The 24,234-nt window shown below is 54.3% G+C and overlaps 1 protein-coding gene across 2 annotated transcripts in view; it reads right to left on the bottom strand.

Moving 5' to 3' along the window:
* The window catches only part of STX1A (syntaxin 1A), a 74,518-nt gene extending 50,790 nt beyond the window's left edge, over positions 1–23,728 (bottom strand). For both annotated transcript variants that reach the window (XR_009489136.1, XM_059865671.1), the window contains exons 1-3: positions 23,664–23,728; positions 6,277–6,354; positions 5,051–5,150 (exon numbers count right to left, since the gene is read on the bottom strand). Coding sequence is in view for 1 of the 2 variants with exons in the window: in XM_059865671.1 (XP_059721654.1) it covers positions 5,051–5,150; positions 6,277–6,354; positions 23,664–23,693 (208 nt within the window). In the remaining variant the exon portion in view is untranslated. The remainder of the gene's footprint in view (positions 1–5,050; positions 5,151–6,276; positions 6,355–23,663) is intronic.
* Positions 23,729–24,234: the final 506 nt, after the last annotated feature.

Below are 24,234 nucleotides of genomic sequence, written 5' to 3'. Positions count from 1 at the left end.
CCATCAAAGCCCCTCCACATCCTGACAGCCAACCAGGCCAAGGGCAAAGTCCTGCATCTGGGTCAGGGCAATCCCCAGGGCCAGCTCAGACTGGGGCAAGGCTGGAGAGATGAAGGGATGGATGGAGAACCTGCAGAGAAGGACTGGAGGATTCTGGGGAGTGACAAATGGGACTTGACCTAGCCATGGGCACTGGCAGCACAGGAAGCCAAATGTCTCCTGGGCTCACCCTCAGCAGTGAGGGCAGCAGGGGAGGGAGGGGATGCTCCCCCTCTGCTCTGAGACACCCTGGAGCTGTCCCCAGCTCTGAGGACACAACACAGGACAGTGGTGTTGAATTGAGGTGGATCAGGTTGGACATGGGGGAAAAATGTCAGACCAAGAGGGGCTGGCACAGGTTGCCCAGAGCAGCTGAGGTTTCCCCATCCCTGGAAGTGTTTAAGGCCACATTGGACCAGGCTTGGAGCAACCTGGTCCAGTGGAAGGTGGCCCTGCCTACAGCAAGGGGGTGGAATGAGAGGAGCTTTCAGGTCCCTCCCAATCCAAGCCACTCTGTGAATGTGTCCCTGCTTCAGGCCAGGGGCAGGGACAGCTCCCAGCTCCTCTCAGGCTGCAGATGAAGGGTGACAGCAGAAGATGAAGAGGGGGGATATGTTGCTTTTGCCTCCTGTGTACAGGACGTGCCCAGACACCTTTTCCCAGATCCCTTACTCTGCTGGGGCTACACTTGCTTCATCTTCAAAGTCTGATGAAGTCTGGGCTGTCTCTGATTTCCCACTGGAGGGAAGCTGGGAGAGGATGAAGGAGCAAAGAGAAGACAGGAGGACAAAGTCACCTTCACCTCTCCTCTCCAGTGCTCCTCCCAAAGGAGCATCACAGCCCTGAGCCTGCAGCCTCCAACACAGCACTGCTGCAGCTCCTGGTGTTCAAGGAAGCCCTCCCTGCCCTGGTGGGACCAGGCACCAGGGGAAAGTAGCCCCACAAAACCACTGCATGGTGGTAAGTGGAGCTGAGAGGGCCCAGAAAGCCATGCCTGAGGGGACAGCTCCAGCAGGAGCCCAGCCCCAGCCTTGTTCCTCCAGCAGCACCAGAGCAGCAGCTCCTTGGAGCACACTGGGCTTCCTGCTGGGACACTCTCCCTAAGGACCTGCTGAGAGGTGAGGTTGTGCTTACAGGAGAGCACAGAGCCAGCTCAGAGGGGCCCAGCCAGCACCTCAGCACCCAGACAGTTCCAAATTGTTTTTTTTTTTTTACACAGGCCAGTGCTAGCTCAACAGCATCAGACAGAAGTGAGCAGCTACAGCTTGTGTCCTTGCCTAGCTGACATACCTCTCCACCAGAAAATGCTCTGCTAGGATTAACAGGGACCACTCTCCAAGGAACTCCCAGCAGCCAGAAAGAGTGAACAAAGTCACCTGTGCCCTGGTGTCAAACACCACCACCCTGAGCCTGCAGAGCTAAAGGGATGCAGCTGGAAGTCAAGCTCCCATGGAAGTGAACCTCCCCTTCTGTGCTGGTGCAGCTGGAATGGACCTGCTTCCAGGTCTGAAATGCTTACTGGGCCTCCCAAAGCCTGCAGAGATGGGCTGAGCTGGCAGGCTGAGAGACACAAGCTGGGATCTGAAGATTTCTGCTCCCAGAGGCAATTCATGGAGCAAACAGCTGTGTTACATAACCCAGTGTGGAGAGACAGGAGCACGGCCACCGGAGGGACGCCGTGCTCAGAGAAGAGGAATGGCACACAACCCCTCCTGACCACTCCAGGAAAACAACAAATGTGACTTCATTGCTTGCTGGCTGGAATGTCACCCAAAGCCTCCTCCTCTGGGATGTGGCCTGCACCAAGGACCAAGCAGGAGCAGCTGATTGCAGCGCCAGGAGCAGCAACAGCCACAGCACTCACCGGGAAGGATTTCAGGAATGGGTTTACCAGGAGCTGTGACTTAAATGTGGAGTAGCACAGGGATGGCCCCAGCCCAAGGAGGAGCACAGCCCACCCAGTCCCACCATGGCACTGCCCACTGGGTGGGGACACCTTCCTGTGCCCCCCAGCCAGCTCCGAGCCTGCCGGAGCCGCGGGCTGTCACCTCGCTGCCTCAGCAGCAAAGCCAGCCAGCTCCCCACCCACTGGGCTCCAAAATAAGCCCAGGCAGCAGGGGCAAGGCAGATCCAAAAACAGTCTGTGCAGCCAGAAGAGGGATCAGCAGGAAGGGAGGGATGAGCCCCTCCATGGATCCTGCACCTCCGCACGCCAGGCAGGTCCAGGTCTCACACAGACACTGGACCTCACTTGCTCCTGCAAAGAACACCAAGGGGCTGCATCTGCCTCAGCACAGCCACCTAAACAGCAGATTCCAGTGGGACTGTGCCCATGGAGTCCCTCTCTTCTATTACTGACCCTGAGAAAGCAGCTATTCACCAGCAGCCACACCTCTCCATCCATCCCTCCAACAGCAACCCCAACCACTGCCCAAACATTTCCCAGACTACCAGCCCAGCTCTGCTCCAGTCTAAAGCCCCACTCCAAAGTCCTCCAGCTCCAGGAAGGACTTGCTGGTGGTGTTCAAGGAGTTTGTATCTCTGATGGAGAAGCTACACCCACACCAAAAACAAGCTGCACAGCACATGTGCTCCAGACAAGGATGAGAAGTCCGTGACATTCTCTTATTTCCTGGAGGAACATTTCCCCTCATCTTGCAGTGAAAGTTCCACATGATGCTAAAGTACTCTGAGATCACTAAGAAATAAGCAAGGGGATGAGCAGCATCCCAAATCCCTGCAGGGAGCAACATCTTGCCCTGATGGCCATCCCAGATGTCACTCCTTGCCCTGTTAAACAGCAAACTCCAGTGAGCACATCCCAAAATCAGCCTCTCACAACCTACATTTTAGTGTCCTTTGGCTCCATCCCCCTGCCATGCCTCGTGGGAACTTGTTTCTGAATTTCCAAATTAATCTTAATAAATTCACAGCAGGTTCTCTGTGGGTTCAGGAACACAGGAGGGTGGGGGTGAGGCTGCCAGCACAATGAGCTGGCAGAGCAGGTTCAGAGGTGGCCACCAGAATGGTCCAAGGGACAAGGGGCACTGGGGTCAGACTGGGCACGGGGAAGAAGTGTCAGACTGTGAGGGTGGTGAGGGCTGACAAAGGCTGCCCAGAGAAGCTGTGGCTGCCCCATCCCTGGAAGTGTTCAAGGACACATTGGACTTGGAGCAAGTGGTCCACTGGTGCAGATTTAAGGTGTCCTTGCCCATGGCAGGGATGTGGAACTGGATGATCTTTGAAGGTCCCTTCTAACTCAAAGGGATTCTGAGTCTGTTCACTGCTGAGCCCTACCACACCTCCTGAGCACACCACAATGCCACAGATCACTGATTTCAGATTAATGTGTGGCTCCTCTCTTCCTGTCCAAACAACTCTTGATGAGACAAACTGAATTCTCTACAATACCAAGGCAAAGTAATGCTGTAAAACAAAACCAGAAACACTTCCAAGGTCCTGGACGCTTCTGGAAGTCATGGGAATGTCACCACATCTTGTTCACTGCAGATCTCAGACTTTTAAATAGATTATTATGCTTTTAGGCCATGAGTGCCCTTTGCAGCCCCAAGTGGACCCCATACCACTGCAGCAGCCAGGAGCACAGCAGCTCCTCTCTGAATACTCCCAAACAGGAACATTCCAACATCTCACAGTGAAAGCACAAGGGCCTGGAGGATGATTGAGCAATGGCCTGAGACATGTGAACTCCCTCGAAAAAATCCCTCAGTTCCAGGCTTGGCCAAGGAAATTTTAGCTGAGGAGCAGCTGACAGAAAAGGGGAGCCTGAGACAATTTAGGAAGGGCCAGTCCTTTCAAGTAATTACAAAACCTACTGATTTAACATGGATGCAGTGCAATGTGTGTGTGGGCACCCTCCTGGGACCTCCAGGAACAATTCCACAAGCAGAGATGGACTTGCACTGGGCAAATGAGAAATGGATGGGAAGAGGGTAGATGAGCAGAGAGAGACCTGGTCTCACCTTTCCAGCCTCTCTAACTGGGAGCACAAGCAGTGGTCAGCCCATGCAAGCAACACCTCTGCCAAAATGAGGGCTGCCAGTGCCTGGAGCCATCCTGCAGGGTCAGCCCTGCAGCATCCAACAGCCCTGTGACACCAGCACCACGATGGAGGTGGGCACAGGGGAGCCACCTGGGCTCAGTGTCACACTGAAGGTGGAGCTTGGGGCAGCTGAGCTGCTCCAGGGGCTGCCCCTCAGCAGGTGAGCCTGGGCAGGCTCCAGCCCCACCCCAGGGCTGTCCCTCAGCAGGTGAGCCTGGCCAGGCTCCAGCCCCACCCTGCAGAGCTCAGCCCTGCTCTCCCTACCCAGCTCAGCCCTCAGATCTGCCTGTACCACAGTAAAGGCTTTGCAGACACTGAGGCTGGAAAGCCTCTGCTGACCTCACCTCCCCACAGCCAGCTCCTCTAGGAACAGGGGACCACAGCATGCACAGTTCTAACTCTGCCAGATCTCCCAGATATCCAAATGTTGCCATCCTTTGGGTGCTCAAATCCTTAACTCCAGCTCCTGGCAGCAAGCCTTTTCTCTGGAGGAAAAAGCTGGTGAAGAAAGAGGTCTGGAAGGGATAGACTCTTTGACCAGCCAGCAACAAATTGTCCCCAGGACAGAGATGCAAGGTCCCAGCTGCCCACATCTGGCTCAAAGAGGAGCTGCAACATTTCTGGGCCCAAGCAGGCGACACTTGGTCTGTTCTGCTTTATCCACTGCTTGGGACCTTCCCAGGCAGCCCAGGGCAATACAACAGCCAACCACCACAGAAACAGCCACTTCCTCTTCCCAGCCTCCACACTGCCCCATCCTTGCAGAAATCCCCTCCCTGGACTCTCACCACCTCTCCAGGTCTGAAAGCCACCACTCACCAGGCCAGCCCAAGCCCTCCCTCACCACCCAGCTGTGAACACCTGCACACCCAGGGGCCTGTGCCTGGCCCCAGCCACCCAGCAGGGAAGCCACGTGCCCACAGGCCACACAGGACACAGCTCACTCACTTTCATCAGGGTTGGGGGAAGCCAGAATGGCACTGTGCTTCCTTTTCACTTCTTCCACATTCTCCGAGATTTTATCAATGAAGCCTCGAATTTCTTCCACCTGTGAAGTGAGACAAGAAGACAGGTGGTCTGTGACAGACCTGGACTCTTGGAAAGTGAAGGGATTATTGTACCCTATTCCAAAGCAACCATGACACGTCTGAACCACAGCAAACACCCTCCTGGATAAATATTTTCCAGTTTGGAACTATAGCACCACTGTGGAATCAGCCCTTCTCCATCCCACCAGCCAGCTCTGACTCACAGCAGTGTAATACAGACTGTATGTCCTGTGTTCTTTGTGATACACTGAGAAACTTCTGGGATTTATATAAATCAGCAGCAGATTGATTCCCAGACTCTGTGCCACTGGCAAAGCACTGCTGAGACTGCACAAGCCTGGTGGTGGCTTGTAGTGGCTGGTAGTGGCTCAATCCCCCATGGCTCCTTGCTCCATAAAAAGCTCCAGAAATGCCCAATTTGATCCTCACCCCCCATTCCAGGGAGGCCACATTTTCCAGAAGATCCATTCTGGCATTTCCCCTGCACTTCTGTGCTACAGCATCACCCAAGAGGGGAAACCTCTCCTGTGTTCTCTGCCTGCCAGGCTGCTCACCCTCTAACTCAGCCTTCTCCTTCGGCTCACACCACTCCTTTGCTCATCTTCCTCCACCTGCACATCAGATTTATCCCAGTTCCCACTCCATTGCCTGCACAGATCCATTTTAACACCCCCCACACACATGCCATGCTAAGGGTGTGCTAAAAATCCGCAAGCAGATCTTACAGCCACCCACATGCCAGAAGACAACCTCTTGTTTGGGAACGGGAGGCACCAAATTAAATCAATGCCATGCAGAGACTGCTGCTCTGCAGAGGTGCTCTGGGGAAAGGCCTGAGAGCTGGGGGTGAGGCTTCCCTGCTCCCATGGCCTGGGCAACAGCCTGGCTGGGCTCTGGAGGAGCAGGGAAACGTCCACAGGGCAGCACAGCCTCAGGTCTGAAGGAAAGCCAGGTTCCTGGTGTTCAGCACAACCTTGAGCACCAGCTGAGCAGCACCAGCCAGGGCAGGACCTTCATCCCATCCCCAGTGGCCACAGGGAGCCTGGACCACCCAGAACCCATCCTGGTGCCAGCAGAAAGGTCTGAAGCAGCTTCAAGGCCACACTGGAGGAACAAACCTCTCACCTGCTCAAAGAACTCATCCATGAAACGATCCCGGTCCACGCTGACGGTGACTTCATCATCATCATCACTGTCCTTGGCCTGCAACAGCACAGAGAGAGAGAGGCATCAACCAGGGCTTCCTGCAGAGTCCACGGCCTATTTCAGAGCTCCTGTGAGGAATCTTCCCCCTCTCCCGTGCTAACCCCCTCCAAGGAGCTGGGGCAAACACTAGCCAGAGTGTGGAACACCCCAGGCACTGCCACTCCAAGCCCCAGGACTCTGGGAGAGCAGAGAACAGACACATCCAGCAGGGAGGGATGGCCAAAACACCACAGCAGCCAGGGCCCCATGGCACAGCATGGGACACAGCCAAGGACACCCCACACCCAAGGAGGGGGAGCTCCCAGGGCACCCTCAGCCCTGTGTGAGCACTCCAGCTCTGCAAGGAGCGGGAATGGGAAACACCACAGATTCCACCATGGGAAACACCAGGGTGCTGTGATGGGAAAGCATGAGGCATGGAAACAATGGGAAACACGAGGGATGCTGGACTGGGAAACACAGGGAATGCTGTGATGGGAAACACAGGGAATGCTGGACTGGGAAACACAGGGAATGCTGTGATGGGAAACACAGGGAATGCTGGACTGGGAAACACAGGGAATGCTGGACTGGGAAACACAGGGAATGCTGGACTGGGAAACACAGGGAATGCTGTGATGGGAAACACAGGGAATGCTGGACTGGGAAACACAGGGAATGCTGTGATGGGAAACACAAGGAATGCTGTGATGGGAAACACAGGGAATGCTGGACTGGGAAACACAGGGAATGCTGTGATGGGAAACACAGGGAATGCTGGACTGGGAAACACAGGGAATGCTGTGATGGGAAACACAGGGAATGCTGTGATGGGAAACACAGGGAATGCTGGACTGGGAAACACAAGGAATGCTGTGATGGGAAACACAGGGAATGCTGGACTGGGAAACACAGGGAATGCTGTGATGGGAAAGCATGAGGCATGGAAACGATGGGAAACACAAGGAATGCTGTGATGGGAAACACAGGGAATGCTGTCATAGGAAACATGAGGGATGCTGCCATGGGAAACACAAGGGATGCTGTCACAGGAGAAAGCATGGGCAATGCCATGATGGGAAAACACAAGGAATGCTGTGATGGGAAAACAAGAGGGATGCTGCCATGGGAAACACAAGGAATGTTGGACTGGGAAAGTGCAAGGAATGCTGGACTGGGAAAACATGAGGGATGCTGTGACAGGAAAACACAAGGAATGCTGTGATGGGAAAACATGAGGGATGCTGCCATGGGAAACACAAGGAATGCTGCCACAGGAGAAAGCCTGGGCGATGCCATGATGGGAAAACACAAGGGATGCTGTGATGGGAAACATGAGGGATGCTGTCACAGGAAACACAAGGAATGCTGCCACAGGAAAGCATGAGGGAAGCTGCAGTGGGAAACACAAGGAAAGCTGCAATAGGAAATGAGAGATGTTGCAATGGAAAAACACGAGGGATGCCATGTCAGGAAAACATAAGGGATGCCATGATGGTAAATAGAAGGGATGCTGCCATGGGAAACACAAGGGATGCTGTGATGGGAAACACGAGGGATGCTGTGATGGGAAAGTAAAAGGAGTGCTGCAGAGTGCAGGAAAGGTGGGAGCAAACAGATAAGACAGCAGAACTAGTAAAGTCACAGCAGGCAAATGAGGGGTTGTCCTTGTCTGCAGAAGCATGTGTGTCATTGTCACCAGAGATGAAAACACCTCCTGTCCCAGCAAGGCGGGGGCTGCAAGCTCTCAAGGGAAGGAAAAATTACAGTCCTGCACATAAGGAGACATTTAAAAGATTATCATCCAAAGCAGTTACACGACGGAGGGAAATGGAAAATTAACAGGTTGGAAAAGTTTCCTCTTACTCCATCTTTACAAGAGAGAAGAAGCTGGTGGAATGGAGATTTAAGACAGGAGTGCCTCTGCTCATCTCATGATGATTGCACTTACACATCACCCCATGGTCCCTCTGCACTCTGCAGAGAGGAAGCCACTACAGTCTTCAGAGAGAGCCCTCTTACATTGAAATAAGCCAGATGAAATATCTATCCCACCCCCTAAAATTGTCTTTCCACCCTACAGTGACTGACTTGGGTGGTATCATCTGGACACCTCAGCTCTCAGCCTTGCCACCACTTGTGGTGTTTTTTGCCTGGGTAACTAACGGAATAAATCACAGGGACTCAATTTTCTTCATGGTGGAAAAATCCCTCTTTTTATTCACATAACTCCTTTTTATACAGTTTTACAGACCTCCTGTGGGACTCCAGTTGGCCAGGAGCTTTCTTGGTAATTACTTTATTGGTCAGTAACAAGTTGGTACCCTGTATTGATTGGTCACTCAAGCTCTCAGTGTGTATGAGCAGGAAAAGTTGTTTGTGAGAGATAGTTTTCATTTTTCTATCTAAGAATACAAAAACAGTTTATATAGGTGCAAGTTGTCTTTCACCCAGGAATAGACTGTTATGTTAATGAACTGCTCACACCAGGATTGCTTTCACATGGGAACCTGCAGAGGGTTAGCCTGACAAGGCCAGCCACTGATTCCAGGAGAGAAGGTTTGATTTTATGAAGCCTTTCTTTATGATTTTTCTGCCTTACTGCAACAGGTAACTCACTCCCACAGAGTTATCCCATTCATGGTTACCCAGAGCCTTTGTGATCAGAGAGCTCCCACAATTCTGGTGAAAATCTCACCCTGACAAGGAAGAGCAGCCCTGGTGCTGCTCTTGCCCACCACTCCATGGGCACAGAAAACTGTGCCCTTAAGTCTGAAGCTGTGCCCATTTGTGGCACAGGCACTCAGGCCAGGAGCTGCTGGCACAGTGAGGCTGGGGCATGGCCAAAGCTGCCAGCCTGGGGATGGGTTGGTACATTCAAATCCCTCCAGTGATGGTGACTCCACCATTGCCCTGCACAGCCTGTTCCTGGGTCTGACAACCCCTTCCACGGAGACATTTTGCCCAATATCCAACCTAAACCTCCCCTAGGGCAACTCGAGGCCATTTCCACTTATCCTGTCACTTGATAACCTGGGAAAAGAGAGTGACCCTCACCTGGCTCCATCCTCCTGTCAGGGAGCTGTAGGGAGTCAAGAGGGTTCCCCCTGAGCCTCCTTTTCTCCAGGCTGTGTGCCCCAGTTCCCTCAGCCCCTCCTGGTCCTCCAGACCCTTCCCCAGCTCTGTTCCCTTCTCTGGACATGCTCCAGCCCCTCAAAGTCTTCCTTTTGGAGGACCCCAAGATTTGAGATGCCTCAGCAGTGCCCAGCCCAGGGGACAGTCACTGTCCTGGTGCCACTGGCTCCCTGTGTGCTGGGACAGGCTGGGGCTGCACAGTCCCTGCAGCAGGCACTGCCATCAGGCAGGGCCAGCTTTTTCCCTGAAGTTTTTTGCTTCCAAAATTCTGCAGTTTGCTCCCAGCAGGTGCACACCACCTCTCCCATACCCTTCAGCAGCCTCAGTCCAGCATGGAGAGCCAGAGCACAGCTCAGGCTTGGGGCAGAGCTGGGTACATGAGCACATCCAACTCCTCCCACACCTCCCTGGAGCCAAGGGCAGGATTTGGACATGGGCTCTTTTAAATCCTCCCTGCATGCCAGTGCCACCAGGCAGCCCAGTCCCTCCCCCTGTCCTGTGTCACCACTGCTCCAGCCTTGCTCCAAACCATCTGAGCACGGTGACAGCTGTCACTGTCCCCACCCCAATGCCACCCCTCAGCCAGCACCAAGCCTGGCTGTAAGCTCAGCTCCACCTGGGGTCAAAAACTGCTCCCAGAGCAGTGCCCACATGTGCTCCACTGCTCCCAGAGCATCCCAAGCACTCCCACAGCACATGGCAGGAGGGCTCACCATCGAGGAGTCACAAAGAGCCATGTCCTAAAGCTAGGAATGCAAGGACAGAGCTTTGCTACAGAGATACAAGTATTATCCATGTTCACATTCCACTTACAAATCATATGTGCCTGCTAGGTTGGTGCTGGGCTTGATTTTAAGCATCACCAGCTTTGAAGCATCACACACTTTGGTGGGTGGTACTGGGAGCCCACTGGATGGGCAGCAACAACAGAGACCCCCACCTACACCCCCCAGGACCCTGGATAATGCCAACAGACCCTGGGGACACATACTGGGAGTGATGGAAGATGCACCTGCCAAGGCAAACACCACCCTGGATGTGTGTTTACAGGTCAGGGATCTTTCTTCCCTCACCCTGCTAAGCCTCTCCACATCAGGGACAAGGACATCCACACCACCCAGAGATGGAGGGACACCTGTCCTGCCTGCAGCTCCTGCCACCTCACCATGCACCCAAGAGGAAGAGTAAAGGAAAAGGGGCTGAGAGCCCCCTGTGAGGATGGATCAGGGGATTCTGGGCAGTGTCCAATGGGGCTTGACCTAGCCGTGGGCACTGGCAGCACAGAAAGACAAGTGTCTCCTGGGCTCACCCTCAGCCCCTTTTCCTTTCCCCCTCTGCTCTGAGACACCCTGGAGCTGTCCCCAGCTCTGGGGTCCCAGCACAGAACAATGGTGTTGAACTGAGGGTGGAATCAGGCTGGACATGAGGAAGAAATGTTGGTCCATGAGGGTGGGATGTCCAGAGCAGCTGTGGTTTCCCCATCCCTGGAAGTGTCCAAGGCCAGGCTGGACAGGGTTTGGGGCAGCCTGGACTAGTGAAAGGTGTCCCTGCCCAAGGCAGGGGGTGGAACTGGATGGGAAGCACCAGCCAGCCCCTGCAGCCCTGTACAGAAAAACACACCTTCAACACAACCTCCCCACAAGCCTATTCAGCATTTTTTTTTTGCCATCATTCTGGCAGGATCTCAATTTGCCAGAATTCTGAGCCCTTTTCTGAAGCCTGTGAGCAGAGTATTCCCACTGTTAATTTTAAATGAAGACTTGTACAGAAACCAGGAAGGCCAGGGACTGGCAGCAGAGGAAGAGCAGCAGGAGAGCACGGTACCTGCCAAGATGTTATTGTCTTTGTCACCTCTTGCTTGTCCCTTCCACACCCAAAACAGGCCTGGCTCATTGCACAAAGGATGTCACATCCCTGCCTGGTCCTGCCCACTGGACCCTGCCATACCCAGAAATCCTGCAGGAAGGGGACCCAAGCCACACACAGCCTTGCCAGAGGCACTCGTGCTTGAGGGCAGACCTCTCCTGGGAGCACAGAGGCTGATGGACAGGCACAGAGATGTTATTTAGGGCAGGCACTGGACAAGGGGAGTGGCACAGAGCCCAGCCAGAAGCCCCATGAAGAGGAAATTACACAGATGGAGCCTGCTGGACAGGAGGGCACAAGTCACTTGTCACTCAGGGCTGGAGAAGGGCACCATCTGTGCAACCCACGTCACTGGAAACACCCTCAGTGCCATCCTGCCTCTCACCCCCGTGTCAGGCACAGCATCCCAGCCCACCACCCCAGCCCTGGGCCAGAAAGAGCAGCCACATCCACTAATGGGGGACTTGGACTGGAGCCAGAGGGGATGCCCACAGCATGCAGGGTGATGGATCAGCTGCTCCCTGCATCTCCCTCCACCCTGGCCCTCATTGCTCCACCCCAAGCTTGAGGTGTCCCCCCATGATTAATTCTAGTACAAAAGTAGGAATGAGGCCAAAACTTTCAAAAAATAAACATAAAACAAAACAAAACAAAACAACCCCCCCATGTTTCAAATGGAAACATAACAGTGTTTTGGCTTCATGCATCCCAACTGTGAGCATCCCAGGTTTCCAAAGTCACATGGAAAGCTCCTGACTCAGTCAAAACCACCTGCAGGTGCTGCTCAGCAAACAATTCCCCAGCCTGGGAACTCACAGTGTCAGGCACAGCATCCTCCCAGTGCCCTTCACTTCTGCCTCAGGCCCTGTCAGGCAGCACCAAGGACCCAGGGCTTCCAGACTTCCCCCCACACAGGGTAGGTGAGGAGAACCCTTCTTTTGCAAGGTTTTTATTTCTCCAGTCCACCAGAGGCCAGGCAGTGGCACCATGTGGGCCCTGACCTGGCAGCTGGGATGGCTCTGGGAGCTGCTGCCTCTTCAGTGCTACTGAGCAGCAGGGGCTGGATGGGGAGGGCAGGGCAGAGCTCCACCAGCAGCTTTTGGAGCCTCACAGGCTTCACAGTGCCCTCCACAAGGGCCAAAATCCCAAGTGGAGGCAGAAGCAAACTGTGATACCATCCCTGACAAAAAGGAGTAGCAGATGGGAAGACATCCAGAGCCCCGGAGCATCCCAGCTCTGTTTGGAGGTTTTGTAACCAGCACATGCTAACAAATTCATTCAGCCCAGCCCATTCCCTCTCCAAGCACTTTCTGAAAGAGGCAAAGGAGCACAGAACACCTGAAAAAGACCCAATGCTAGCTCTCCTCCAAACAGCAGAGCTGGCAGGGTGGGCTGTGAGGGGCACAGCCAGGTCTCTGTCACCCCAGCAGTGACCAGGGGCACAGCCAGGTCTCTTGTCACCCCAGCAGTGACCAGGGGCACAGCCAGGTCTCTGTCACCCCAGCAGTGACCATGGGCAGGTCCAGGTTCCTGTCCTCTCCTGTCAGGGCTGCAGGTGAATCTGCCCATGTCCAGGGAGCTGGTGCAGGCAGCAGAGGCAGGCCAGAGGAACAAGGGGGCTCAGTCCCTGCAGGGCACACCTGAACCCAGGCACAGCCCTCTGCCAAGCCCTGCTGGCACACTTTCCTGGGAAACATCTGTGTCCCAACAGCAGGGAGCCCTTGCCTGCCTCCAGCACCACGCTGCCTCCCACCCTAGCAGACAAGGCAAGGCTCACAAAAGCACAAGGGAAAGGAAAAGCCACACCAGCTGCCATCCCCCTTTTAGGGACCACTCAGTGAAGCACAGAAAGGCCTCATCCCTGAGATGAGGAGGCTGCTCCACCGCTTCACTCCCAGGCTGCATCTGTTTGTTTTTATTTACGAACACCTCCGTGCTGCTCTGCCCAGCTGAAGAGATCCCAGCCATCTGGGCTTGACTTGCTTTGTAAAATTATCTTCTTTTGTAGCACGGCAGGGTGCACAAGCTGCTCCCGGGGCTGTCTCTGAGCAGCTGTGGGTCACATCTGGGATCGTGTCCCCACACAGAGCGGCACACGGGGGCCACTGTCCTATCTTCTGAAAAATCTTCTTTGCCCAGGATTCTTCTCCTGGGAAGCTGAGAAGCCTCAGAGAAAAAAGAAATTAATTATCTGATTTTGCTGCTTTGAAATGTGGTTGGAGATTGTTTATCCAACAGGTGAATTGTTTTAACTTAATGACCAATCACCATCAGCTGTGTCAGACTCTGGAGAGTCACAAGTTTTCATTATCATTCTTGTCATGCCTTCTGATGTATCCTTTCTCTATTTAGTGTAGTTTTAGTACAGCATTCTTTTATATAACATAATATCATAAAATAATAAATTAGCCTTCTAAGAACATGGAGTCAGACTCATCAATTCCTCCCCCGTCCTGGGACCCTGCAAACTCAACACACAGTGGTCCAACACCCAGCAGCAGTCACCTTGTCCCCTATACCCAAACCCCCAAGGCCAGGGCACTGAGACTGAGAGCTCCCAGGGCAGCTCATTCTGGCAGGCAGCTGTGCAAGGACAAGGTCACAACAACTGAGCAGCACGGCCATCTCAGCCATCTCACAGAGCCCAAAGGACTCACAGGAGAAGGCAGAGATGCCCAGATCTCTGGGAACACCCCAGCCCTGGCTCTGCAATGCTTGGCAGCACAAGGGCAGCTCAGCACAGCCCCACCTGGACAAGGTGCAGGGCACCTGTGGATCTCCCACCCAGCAAAGGGTCCCTCACCCTGGGGCTGCCCTTCATGCCTTGGGAAGGCTGACCTAGAACAGAGGCTAGACAGAGCCAAAGAATAAAGCAGGGATTTATTAGGAGGCCTCAATGGATCCACCTTGGGCAGCACAACCCAAAATCATCACAAAATGCTCGACAAGTCACGGAGTCTCTCACTTTAATAAGTTCTGCTCCAGCTTTAGCCCATGCAGTCCCATCCTTCTTGTTTTTCTCTCTCCAGTCCATTGTTTATGCTCTTGGATCTGAGATTTGGATCATTTGTCCTTGGTGCCCAGCTAGAGGAGGAATTGTTTTGTCTCCCTGCTCTGTGCAGAGAGCTCACCATCCCATAATATGAAGCCTAGACCCACACACTAAAGCAGCTCAGAATGTGAAAAATACAAAATCTAAAGCTAAGGCATCACCCTGACCTCCCCACACTTCAGGATTTGCTTTAGGCATCTGCAGCAGCCAAAAAAAGCCCTTCAAGCAGGGCTGAAGTCCTGTTCCTGAAGGTTTCCAGGGAGGTGGTGCCAAGGCTAAGGATAAGGATAAGGCCAGGGAGAGGGTGTGCTCCCAGGAGACAGCCCTGGAGAGCTGAACCACCCAAAACCAAGCCTCAAACCACCTATGGTCTCAGGCTCAGCCCTTCCTGCAGACCATATAATACAGCTGTGTACCATGACAAATTGGCCATTCCATGGCACACAGGCCCCAAACTCAGCTGTGCCCAATTCCAGCATTAAATCCAGCTGGCAGCCTGCCACCAGAGCTGTTCTCTAGGGATCAGTGCTGGAGCCACTCCTGTCTAACAGCTTCATCAATGACATGGACAAGGGGACCGGGGCCACCCTCAGCAGAAGACACCAAGGCAGGTGAGATGCTGACCTGCTGGAGGGCAGGAGGGATCTGGACAGGCTGAATCAAGGGGCCAAGGCCAATTCTGTGACATTCAATGAGGCCAAGTTCATCACTAGGGTAACAACAAGCCCATGGAATGCTCCAGGCTGGGGGCAGTCACTGGAAAGCTGGGAAAGGCCTTGGGGTGCTGGCCAGCAGTAGCTGAACATAAGCCCATGTAGGGGGATAGAATATAAGAAAATAAAGATAGTGTAGAAAGTAATCTTACCCCTAAGGAGTTGCAGCTGGGCCAACTATCAAAGGTTAGGAGCAGGCCTGACTTGAACAGGCCACAGCTGTGACCAGTGAGAAGAAGAGTGCTATAACAGAGTGGGGTGGCTGGTTGAGAGGGGAGCTGGAGTCAGCTGGCTCCTTTGTGAAGAAGAAAGGGTCAGTGCTCTGAGGAGCTGCCCATGAGAAACACCAAGAAAGTGTGGAACCCCTGCAATAAGATGACAACAAGCCCAGGTGGGCAAGAGGCCAGTGGCACTTGGCTTGTATCAGAAATAAAGTGTCCACAGGACCTGGGGGATTGTCCCCCTGTGCTGGACACTGCTGAGGAACCACAAACCTTGGGGTCAGCTCAGGGCCCCTCACAACATGAAGGTCATGGAGATCCTGGAGTGTGTCCAGGAAAAGGAATGGAGCTGGGGAAGGGTCTAGAGCACCAGGAGCAGCTGAGGGAGCTGGGGGGGCTCAGCCTGGAGAAAAGGAGGCTCAGGAGGGACCTCACTGTCTATAATGCCCTGACAGGAGGGTGGAACCAGGTGGGGGTCAGGCTCTGCTCCCAGAGAACAAGGGACAGGACAAGAAGAAATGCTCTCAAGTTGTGCCAGGGCAATTTTAGTTGGATACTGGGGAAAAATTCTCCATGGAAAGGGCTGTCCAGCCCAGTTGCCAAGGCACAGGCTGTGCAGGGCAGGGGTGGAGTCCCCAGTCCCTGAATGGATTTAAGAGATGTGTAGTTGTGGCACCTGGGGTTAGAGCTGGCCTTGGCAGTGCTGGGGAAACAGCTGGCTCTTAGAAGGGTTTTCTAACCTAAGCAATTCTGTAATTCTAATATTCACCAAAACCAGCCCATACCTTCCAATTGACAACTTTTTTTTTTTTTTTTTAATGAATAAAAGTCCAAGGCACAGATGACTTCAGCATTCAGCAACATCTGCATGAGTCAGGAGGTATTTCCAACACTAGCAGCGCAAGGCAGAACATGATTTCCAAGAGTTTTGTCCTTAGGTGCTTGCTTGCATTCCTGCAAAACAACTCCCAGCCTTTGGCACAAAGTCCAAGCCTTTTATGAGAACCATGATCCCTCTTAAGCTCAGTTTTAAAAGCAAACAGGTAAAATTCTCCCTAACTGAAGAGCAAGCACCAGAGGTGACACCAGTCTGGAGAGGGCAATGAGCTGAACTCACTGACCTCCTCCTGTAGCTCTGAAATGTGGACAGCACTATCACCTGCTGGAAAAGCACCTGTACTTTACAGCCACTACTTTATAAATTTACAGTCATGGCTGGAGAATGATTTGCTTTAAAACAGACCTAAATAATCTGAAATTAATTTTTTAACATCCTCTAAGTGGCATGATCATGATTACAGCTCCTGTGCAGACCAGAGCTGCCCATGGGCAGCAGAAGGACCTGCAGCCCAGCACTCATCTCTTCTGTCCACTCCATTCACAGGGTCAGCCCTCAGAGAGGTCTCTGCTGGGATCATCACTGTGTTTTGGTGCCTGCCAGTGTCACCAAGCCCTGGTGATGGCCACTAATGACACTGAAGCCTGTCCTAGGAAACTGTGAGAGAAAAAAGAAGGGAAGCCTCAGGCAGAGAAGGTGACAGGGGCAGCACCACAAGTCCCATGGCTGTGGGATCAACACAGTCCACACAATGCTTATCCTGCAAATCCCACCACCCCACCTACAGACAGGCACTCATGGAATACTGATCTGGAATGGACCTTCAAGGATGCTCCAGTCCAACCCCCTGCCTGAGCAGGGCCACCTTCACAAAACCAGGTTGCTCACATGGTCATGAAAGCTCAATGACATTCCTTTGGTGCTCTTGCCTAGACCCTGTAAAAGAACCTCAGCACCACCCAGGTGAGACACTGATCCTCCCAAAAGGCAAAGGTCCTCTGGAAAACCAAAACAGTCATTTCATACACAAACCCAAAGTCTGACAGAACCTGATGGAAGACCTGCAGTGGCAGGGAAAAAGACAGAGCTCATACTGGAAAACCTGCAGCACACATCTGCAGAAGTACAGCAGCACAGAAGTGGCCACAGTGGCAGAACTCTCCTGAAAACTCACAGAACAGTGAGCAGAAAACTTCATTTCTAATTATTTCCCATGAAAAGAAACGTGGGTCTGCAAGTATTCCCTAGAATCTGGAAAACTGCACTCTTAACACAAAGTTCAGTCCCACCCTGCAGCAATATTTGATGCTGCACAGCCAGGTCTGCCCCCTGTGCTGGGGTGCATCCTGAGGGGCCTGTGGATGCCTGAGGAGGAGGAGGCAGCAGGGAGGAGGAACCTTCTCCTGTAGAAAGAACATGCTGGCCTAGGAGTAAATGAACACAATTTGGGCAGGAGATTTGGAATTCTACAACCAGTCAGTTGTCTAGTGGAAGATGTCCCAACCCATGGCAATAGGGTTGGATGATATGATTCTTTGAAGGTTCCTTGGCAACTGAGGGGAATCTTTTCCTGAGCCTGAGCTCTCCAGGGCTGATGGAGCAGAAGGACTTCCAGTTCTCCTCTGGATATCCTCAAGCTTTTGGCCAGCAGATGTCCTGGACTCCACTCACTACTTCCATCACTCCTGCAAGGGGACAGCAGCTGCATCACGATGGAAAACACTCAGAGTATCACTGAAAAACGGTGAAAGATGTTTCAGAACATCTCTCATGCAGGACTTGAGCATCCTGAAGTCTGTCTGCTGTGTCAGCCCCATCCCTGGAAGTGTTCAAGGTCAGACTGGAAGAAGGCTCAGAGCAATCTGGTCTAGCCAAAGGTATCCCTGCCCATGGAACCACGTGGTCTGTGAAGGTCCTTTCCAAGCCAAACCACTCTGTGAGCCCATGACACATCAAATGCCACAGCCTGTCCCCTGTTCACAGCCATAAGTCTGCTCCCTGATGTGGGGGGCAAAAGCAGTGCCCACATTCCCAACAGCAGCCCTGCTTCTGGCCACTGCAGTCAGGGGCACAGGCAGAGGTGCAGAGGTGCAAGCAGCCTGTGACACGTCCCCCCTGTTCTCTCCTTTTCTTTCAGTTCAGCAAAACTTTCTTCTCCTTGTGCTTCCACAGTTGCCTCGTTTCATGTTTTCCCTTAGCAAAGAGCCTCTTTGGCTTTGTGCCTGGTCTGGTCCTGACACAGCACTGCTCCATCTCCATTTCCCCTGCTGTCCTCTGCTTGCCCTCCCCTCCCCACATCTCCTCCAGGATCATCCCATGGTGCAAGGACACTCCCCTGAGGCAGGTGTGCTCAGGTCACCTGGAGCCAGAACAATACCACACACTCTGTCTTCCTGGCCTTCCACCTGGGCTCACTCTTCTCCTTTTTTGCTAATAAACATAATTTTCTGGAAGAAGCAATTTATCACAGTACTTAGCTTAATGAGCCTTACTGTACATGTTCTGCCTGTAGTGATAATTTTGCATATTTCCTGAGAAATCTTGTTAATGGGGAGATACATGGCAAAACAAACATTTGTACAGCTTCCGAGCAGCTCACACACAAAGACACTTCTATTAAAACAGCGGGGATGAGACTGAACCCTTTTGGCTCCATCCTCTCAGACACCCAGTGCACAGCTGACCTATCTGGCTGCACTTATTATCACTCTTATCACTCTCTGGTGCCCAGACTGACACCAGATCTCAGTGGGTCAAGAGTATTCTTGTATTTAAGTTGACTTCAGTGGGACCTCCAAACCCCCATGCACCAGACCTGAAGCTCCCCAGCACAGACCAAGGGACCCTGGGGCTCAGCGTCCCCTCTGAGCTCTGTCTGTCCCTCAAACCCTGTCCATGCCCCACCAGGCCCCTCCCAGGCTGGGGACAAGACACACCACCCAGAGCTGACCTGGAGTCTGGGCTTTGCCTGGAGCCATGTTTATTTAAAGCACAGAAAAAGGTTTTCCCAGTTTTTGGCTTGCCCTACCATGGTGTGCATCCACTGCTGAGAACAGCATCCCTAAGCCACAGAGACACCCAGGACCCTCAGTGCTGGGGAACACAAGAATATCCCATACAGGAGCATGTAGGAACACAAGAACATCTCACACAGGAGCATGAAGGAACACAGGAACATCTCACACAGACAGGAGCATGTAGGAACACAAGAACATCCCACACAGAAGCATGTAGGAACACAAGAACATCTCACAGGTGCGTGTAGGAACACAAAAACATTTCACAGGAGCATGCAGGAACACAACACCCCACACAGGAGCATGTAGGAACACAAGAACATCTCAACATCCCACCCAGGAGCATGCAGGAACACAAGAACTTCTCACAGGATCATGTAGGAACACAAGAACATCTCAGCATCCTACCCAGGAGCATGCAGGAGCAAAAGAATACCCCACACAGGAGCATGCAGGAACACAAGATGATCCCACCCAGGAGCATGTAGGAACACAGGAATATTCCACACAGGAGCATGCAGGAACACAAGAAGATCCCACACGGGAGCATGTAAGAGCACAAGAAGATCCCACACAGGAGCATGCAGGAACACAAGAACACCCCGCACAGGAGCATGTAGGAACACAGGAATATCCCACACAGGAGCATGCAGGAACACAAGAACACCCCACACGGGAGCATGTAGGAACACAAGAACACCCCGCACAGGAGCATGTAGGAACACAGGAACACCCCGCACAGGAGCATGCAGGAACACAGGAATATCCCACACAGGAGCATGCAGGAACACAAGAACACCCCGCACAGGAGCATGCAGGAACACAGGAACACCCCGCACAGGAGCATGTAGGAACACAGGAATATCCCACACAGGAGCATGCAGGAACACAAGAAGATCCCACACAGGAGCATGCAGGAACACAAGAACACCCCACACGGGAGCATGCAGGAACACAAGAAGATCTCACACAGGGCCATGCAGGAACACAAGAAGATCTCACACAAGAGCATGTAGGGCTCATCTATACCACTCCTGCCACCTCCTCCTTGCCCAGCCCAGCAGACCCCAGCAGTGAGGTCCAGCAGAATCTCACCCCTCCTGCTCCAGACCCCACGGGAGCAGGCAAAGCAGCTTCCCTGCCGCAGAGCTTGTGGGATCAGGAATGCTCTAAGGGCAGCCATGATGTCTGACCTGCCACGGCAGCTCTGCTCCTCCCCACCCCCAAAAACCCAGCATTTCAGTGATGCTAAAGCCTGTCAGGCCGAGGCAGAGCAGGCGGAGCTGCGGACACAGCCACCGGCTGTCACCCACCATGTGACAGCCCCACTCCCGACTGGCAGGGACACAGGACCCTGAATTATTCACGTGTGACCCTTCTGGCTGAACAGAAGAGCTCGAAGGCACTTATGGCAACGAAGAGGGTTAAAAAGGGAAAGGAAGATGGCATCTGAACAAGTGAATATATTCATCTGCAAGGTCTGTAGGGACTTCTGCAGCCAGGGGCTCTGGAAAAGATGGAGACACACAAGACCTGACCTCTGCAAACAGCAACTGTGCTCGACTTCACATTTGTGCCCCCAGGAGAGAAAGCCTCAGTAGGAACAGGATGGAATTAAGAGGAATGGATGGAGAGAGGTCAGGCTGTGAGTCCTGGGTCACTGCTGCAGATTTCACTGTCACAGGAGGGGACATGGTGCATCCACAGAGCCGGACCTGGAGCCCACCTCACTTCCTCTCTCCTTTTATTTTTAACTCCCATCTCCCACAACTCCCACTGGCAGGAGGCAGCGCTGGGAGCAGGCACTTGGCTGTCAGGAGTGAGGATTCAGCCAGCTGGGAAGGGCAGTGGCACGGCACAAACACACAAACATCACTGGAGAAATGCACACAAAACCAGCTGTGGCGATGAACAACGGGCACAGGGGGAAGTGCACCCCAAAAAATGGGCCCTGCCCATGGCTGGGGACTGGAACTGGATGGTTCCTTCCAACCTAAACCACTCTGCGATCCTATAACACTGGCACATCTCCCTTGCTTCCTCCCACTCTCCTAACACCATTCATAATTATTTTACCATTTGGACCTGTGTCACATCCTGGAAATCCCAATGCCTCACTCAAACTGAGCTGTCAGCATGATGGAGCACCACAGGACTCTCACAATCCTGCATGTACACACCATCTCATCAGGGCTGCTTTTGGGGGTGTTGGGGAACGGGACCAGCTCCAGACCCACTCCAGATGGGCAGGAAACACCACTGATAGCCAGAGCTGTGACACCTGCACAGAAGCAGCTGTAAACAAAAGCTCTGCTCAGCCTCATCCAAGGCATCCTGCACAGCCCATCCTCAGCAGCTCTCCCCCACAACAAGAGGACATGTTTTATCTGTAAGTTAAATTTCCTGTCCCTGGTCCAGAGCAGACCTGGGGGCACTACTCAGACAAGGGCACTGAATAAGCTCCAGCAAGTCTGATCCAAACCAGAGCCGAGGTTCAGAAAAGAGCTGGGATTAGCATTTTGAATTTCAAGTACCATTTAAAAAATCCCGTTAAGACATGGAGATCGTGTTCTGTAGAGCAGTGACCGCCCTGCATCCCCTCCTCTGCTCCAACAATGCCAGCTCTTTTTTTATTAATCCTTCTTTTTTATCATCCCTGGCAGAATTTAAACACTGTATTCACATGGGAAGAACCAATCCAGGCTATTAATGAGGCAGCAGAGAGGATACAAGTTCAAATGCTCCTGACCCTGTGTCCACTGCAGCATCTCGCTCCTCCCTGGTGTCTGCCAGTACCAAGGGTGTAAATCCACACTGCCTCACTCACTGCAGTCCTGCCAGGGGGCACCTACCCATATTCGGGGCAACTGGATGCTCAAAAGCATTCCTCCATCCCCAGGAGTCCCCGGGAAGAATGCTGCACCCTCAGCATGAGGCTGATGAATAAGGAGCAGCAGCGGGAGTGAGGCGAAAACACATTTTATTTTTCTTAAGGCATATTTAAAGGAACAGAGAAATTTTAAAATACTCCATGGCATCACTTCTCAGCCAGCAACGGCTGCCAAAAGGACATTCACGAGGCTTCTTTTTACTATTATTATTAAAAAGCCTGCTTTCCAATCCCATTTCACAGCCTGTGCTGGTGGTGGAGACAGAGCCCCATGTTTGGGTGTTTTCCAGGCAGAGCGGGGAGGCAGCTCTTGGGGGAGCCTCGTCCTCCTCCAGAATCCACAGCCACCCTCGGGCACATACAGCGAGCCCTGGGCATTCAGAGCTGCCCAACCACCCCAAGAGCTGCCCATCATCCCCGACAGCCACCCTCTCAGCCCCTTGCATCACCCCAGCCCCATCCTCCTGTGGTTTTTTCAGACCAAACCAAACTCCCAGCCAAGTGATCCTGGGGGCAGCTCTGATGCCCGACCAGACTGGACACAACAGTGGTCCCCACTGCCCCTCGCTCTATGGCAGAGTCCTCCCCACGGGACAGACTCCCCTGCAATCCCAGGCGGCTCTGCAGCTCCAACCGTGAAGTAATTTTAAAAAATAATCCACCAAAAAAAAAAAAAAAAAAAAAAAGGAAAGGAAAGAAAAAAACCAAACAAGAAAAAGCACTAGCGGGAGGACCAGGAGGCGGTACGGGGCGGGGGCTGGAGCAGCACTCCGGGATTTGGGGCTCAGCCCCTCCGGCCACTGCCGCTGTCCCCAGGGCTCGGCCCCAGCAAGGGCAGCAGCACCGCGGCGTCCCCGAGGGTGCCGCAGGGGGCCCGGGCATGGGCAGCGGGGGCACCGGGGGCTCCTTCCACCGATGCTCCATGCGCGCAGCCGCCGCCGCCTCCCACCGCCCGCGCTCCGGGGCCGCGGGGGGCTCGGGGCCTCCGCGGGACACAGGGCCGGCTACGGTGGCACACGAAGCCCGAGGCCTTCTCGACAAGCCGGGTCGCGGCGTTGGGGTCACCGCGGTGCAGCGGCCGCAGGCGGCCCCCGGCCCCGCCGCAGCGGCTGCGCCGGAGGATGAGCACGCAAAACGGGAGGGGAGCGGAGCGGGGCGGGCGCGGCACGGTCCCGGGGAGCACGGCACGGCACGGCACGGCACGACCCCGCCGCCCGCGGGCAGCCCCCGCCCGCACCGCTACAAACACACGTCCGTATCCGCTCCTCCCAGCGGCGATGCTGCTCCGCCGCCGCGGCCCCCCGGTACCGCGCAGCTCGCCGCTCGCACCGCCCGAAGCCGGGCAGAACCGGAGCGGTGCGCGGTGTGCGGACGGCGCAGCCCAGGGAACCCCCCCCCCCGCTAATCCCGACATCCTGGCAATGTCCGGGGGGCTCATCCCCTGCTGCCAGCCCCCGCCCAACCCCCTCGCCGCCGCCGTTCAGAGCAGGGCGGCCCCTGCCCACGGAGGGGGGCCCAGACGGCTTCGGGCGGTCCCCGATGGGGGCAGAGGGCTGCCCGCATCCCCCGCAGCCCCGGCTGCGCCCCGGACTCACAGCGCGCAGCTCCCCGGTCCGGTCCTTCATCCTTGCCCCGCTGCCGCTGGGAACGGCCAGAGAGCGGGGAGGGGCGGGCGCCGAGCATGCGTGGAGCGCTGCGGAGAGGGGCGGGGGGACACCGGGGGGACCCTGCCATGGCGGGGGGGACCGGCAGGGGGACACTGGCAGGGGGACACTCACGTCTCGGATCAGACTGCGGGGAGGCGGCACGCGGGGTCTCACATCGCGGGGAGGCGACCGGAGGAGGGGATGGCACAGCTGGGAAGGTCACAGCTACAAGGGGATGTCACCGGGGGAGGGAGGTCGCGCCCGGGGGAAAATGAGGTGTCACAGCTGCGGGTCACACCCAGGGGACCTCACACGTGGGGGCGTCTCATCTACGGGAAGGGGTCTCACTGGGGGGGTCCACGCGAGAAGGTCGCAGCTGCGGGTCACACCCAAGGGACGTCACACTTAGGGAGGCCACAGGAGGCAGTCACATCTGGGAAAAACATCGGGAGGGATCACACCTGGGGAGGTCATACCAGTGGGACATCACATTACAGTGCTCTTAAGGGATGCACAGCAG

The sequence above is a fragment of the Haemorhous mexicanus genome, chromosome 22 (genome assembly GCF_027477595.1).
Source record: "Haemorhous mexicanus isolate bHaeMex1 chromosome 22, bHaeMex1.pri, whole genome shotgun sequence".
Lineage (NCBI taxonomy): Eukaryota > Metazoa > Chordata > Aves > Passeriformes > Fringillidae > Haemorhous > Haemorhous mexicanus.
The sequence above is the reverse complement of the archived record's forward strand: the minus strand, read 5'-3'. Positions and strand labels throughout refer to the sequence as shown.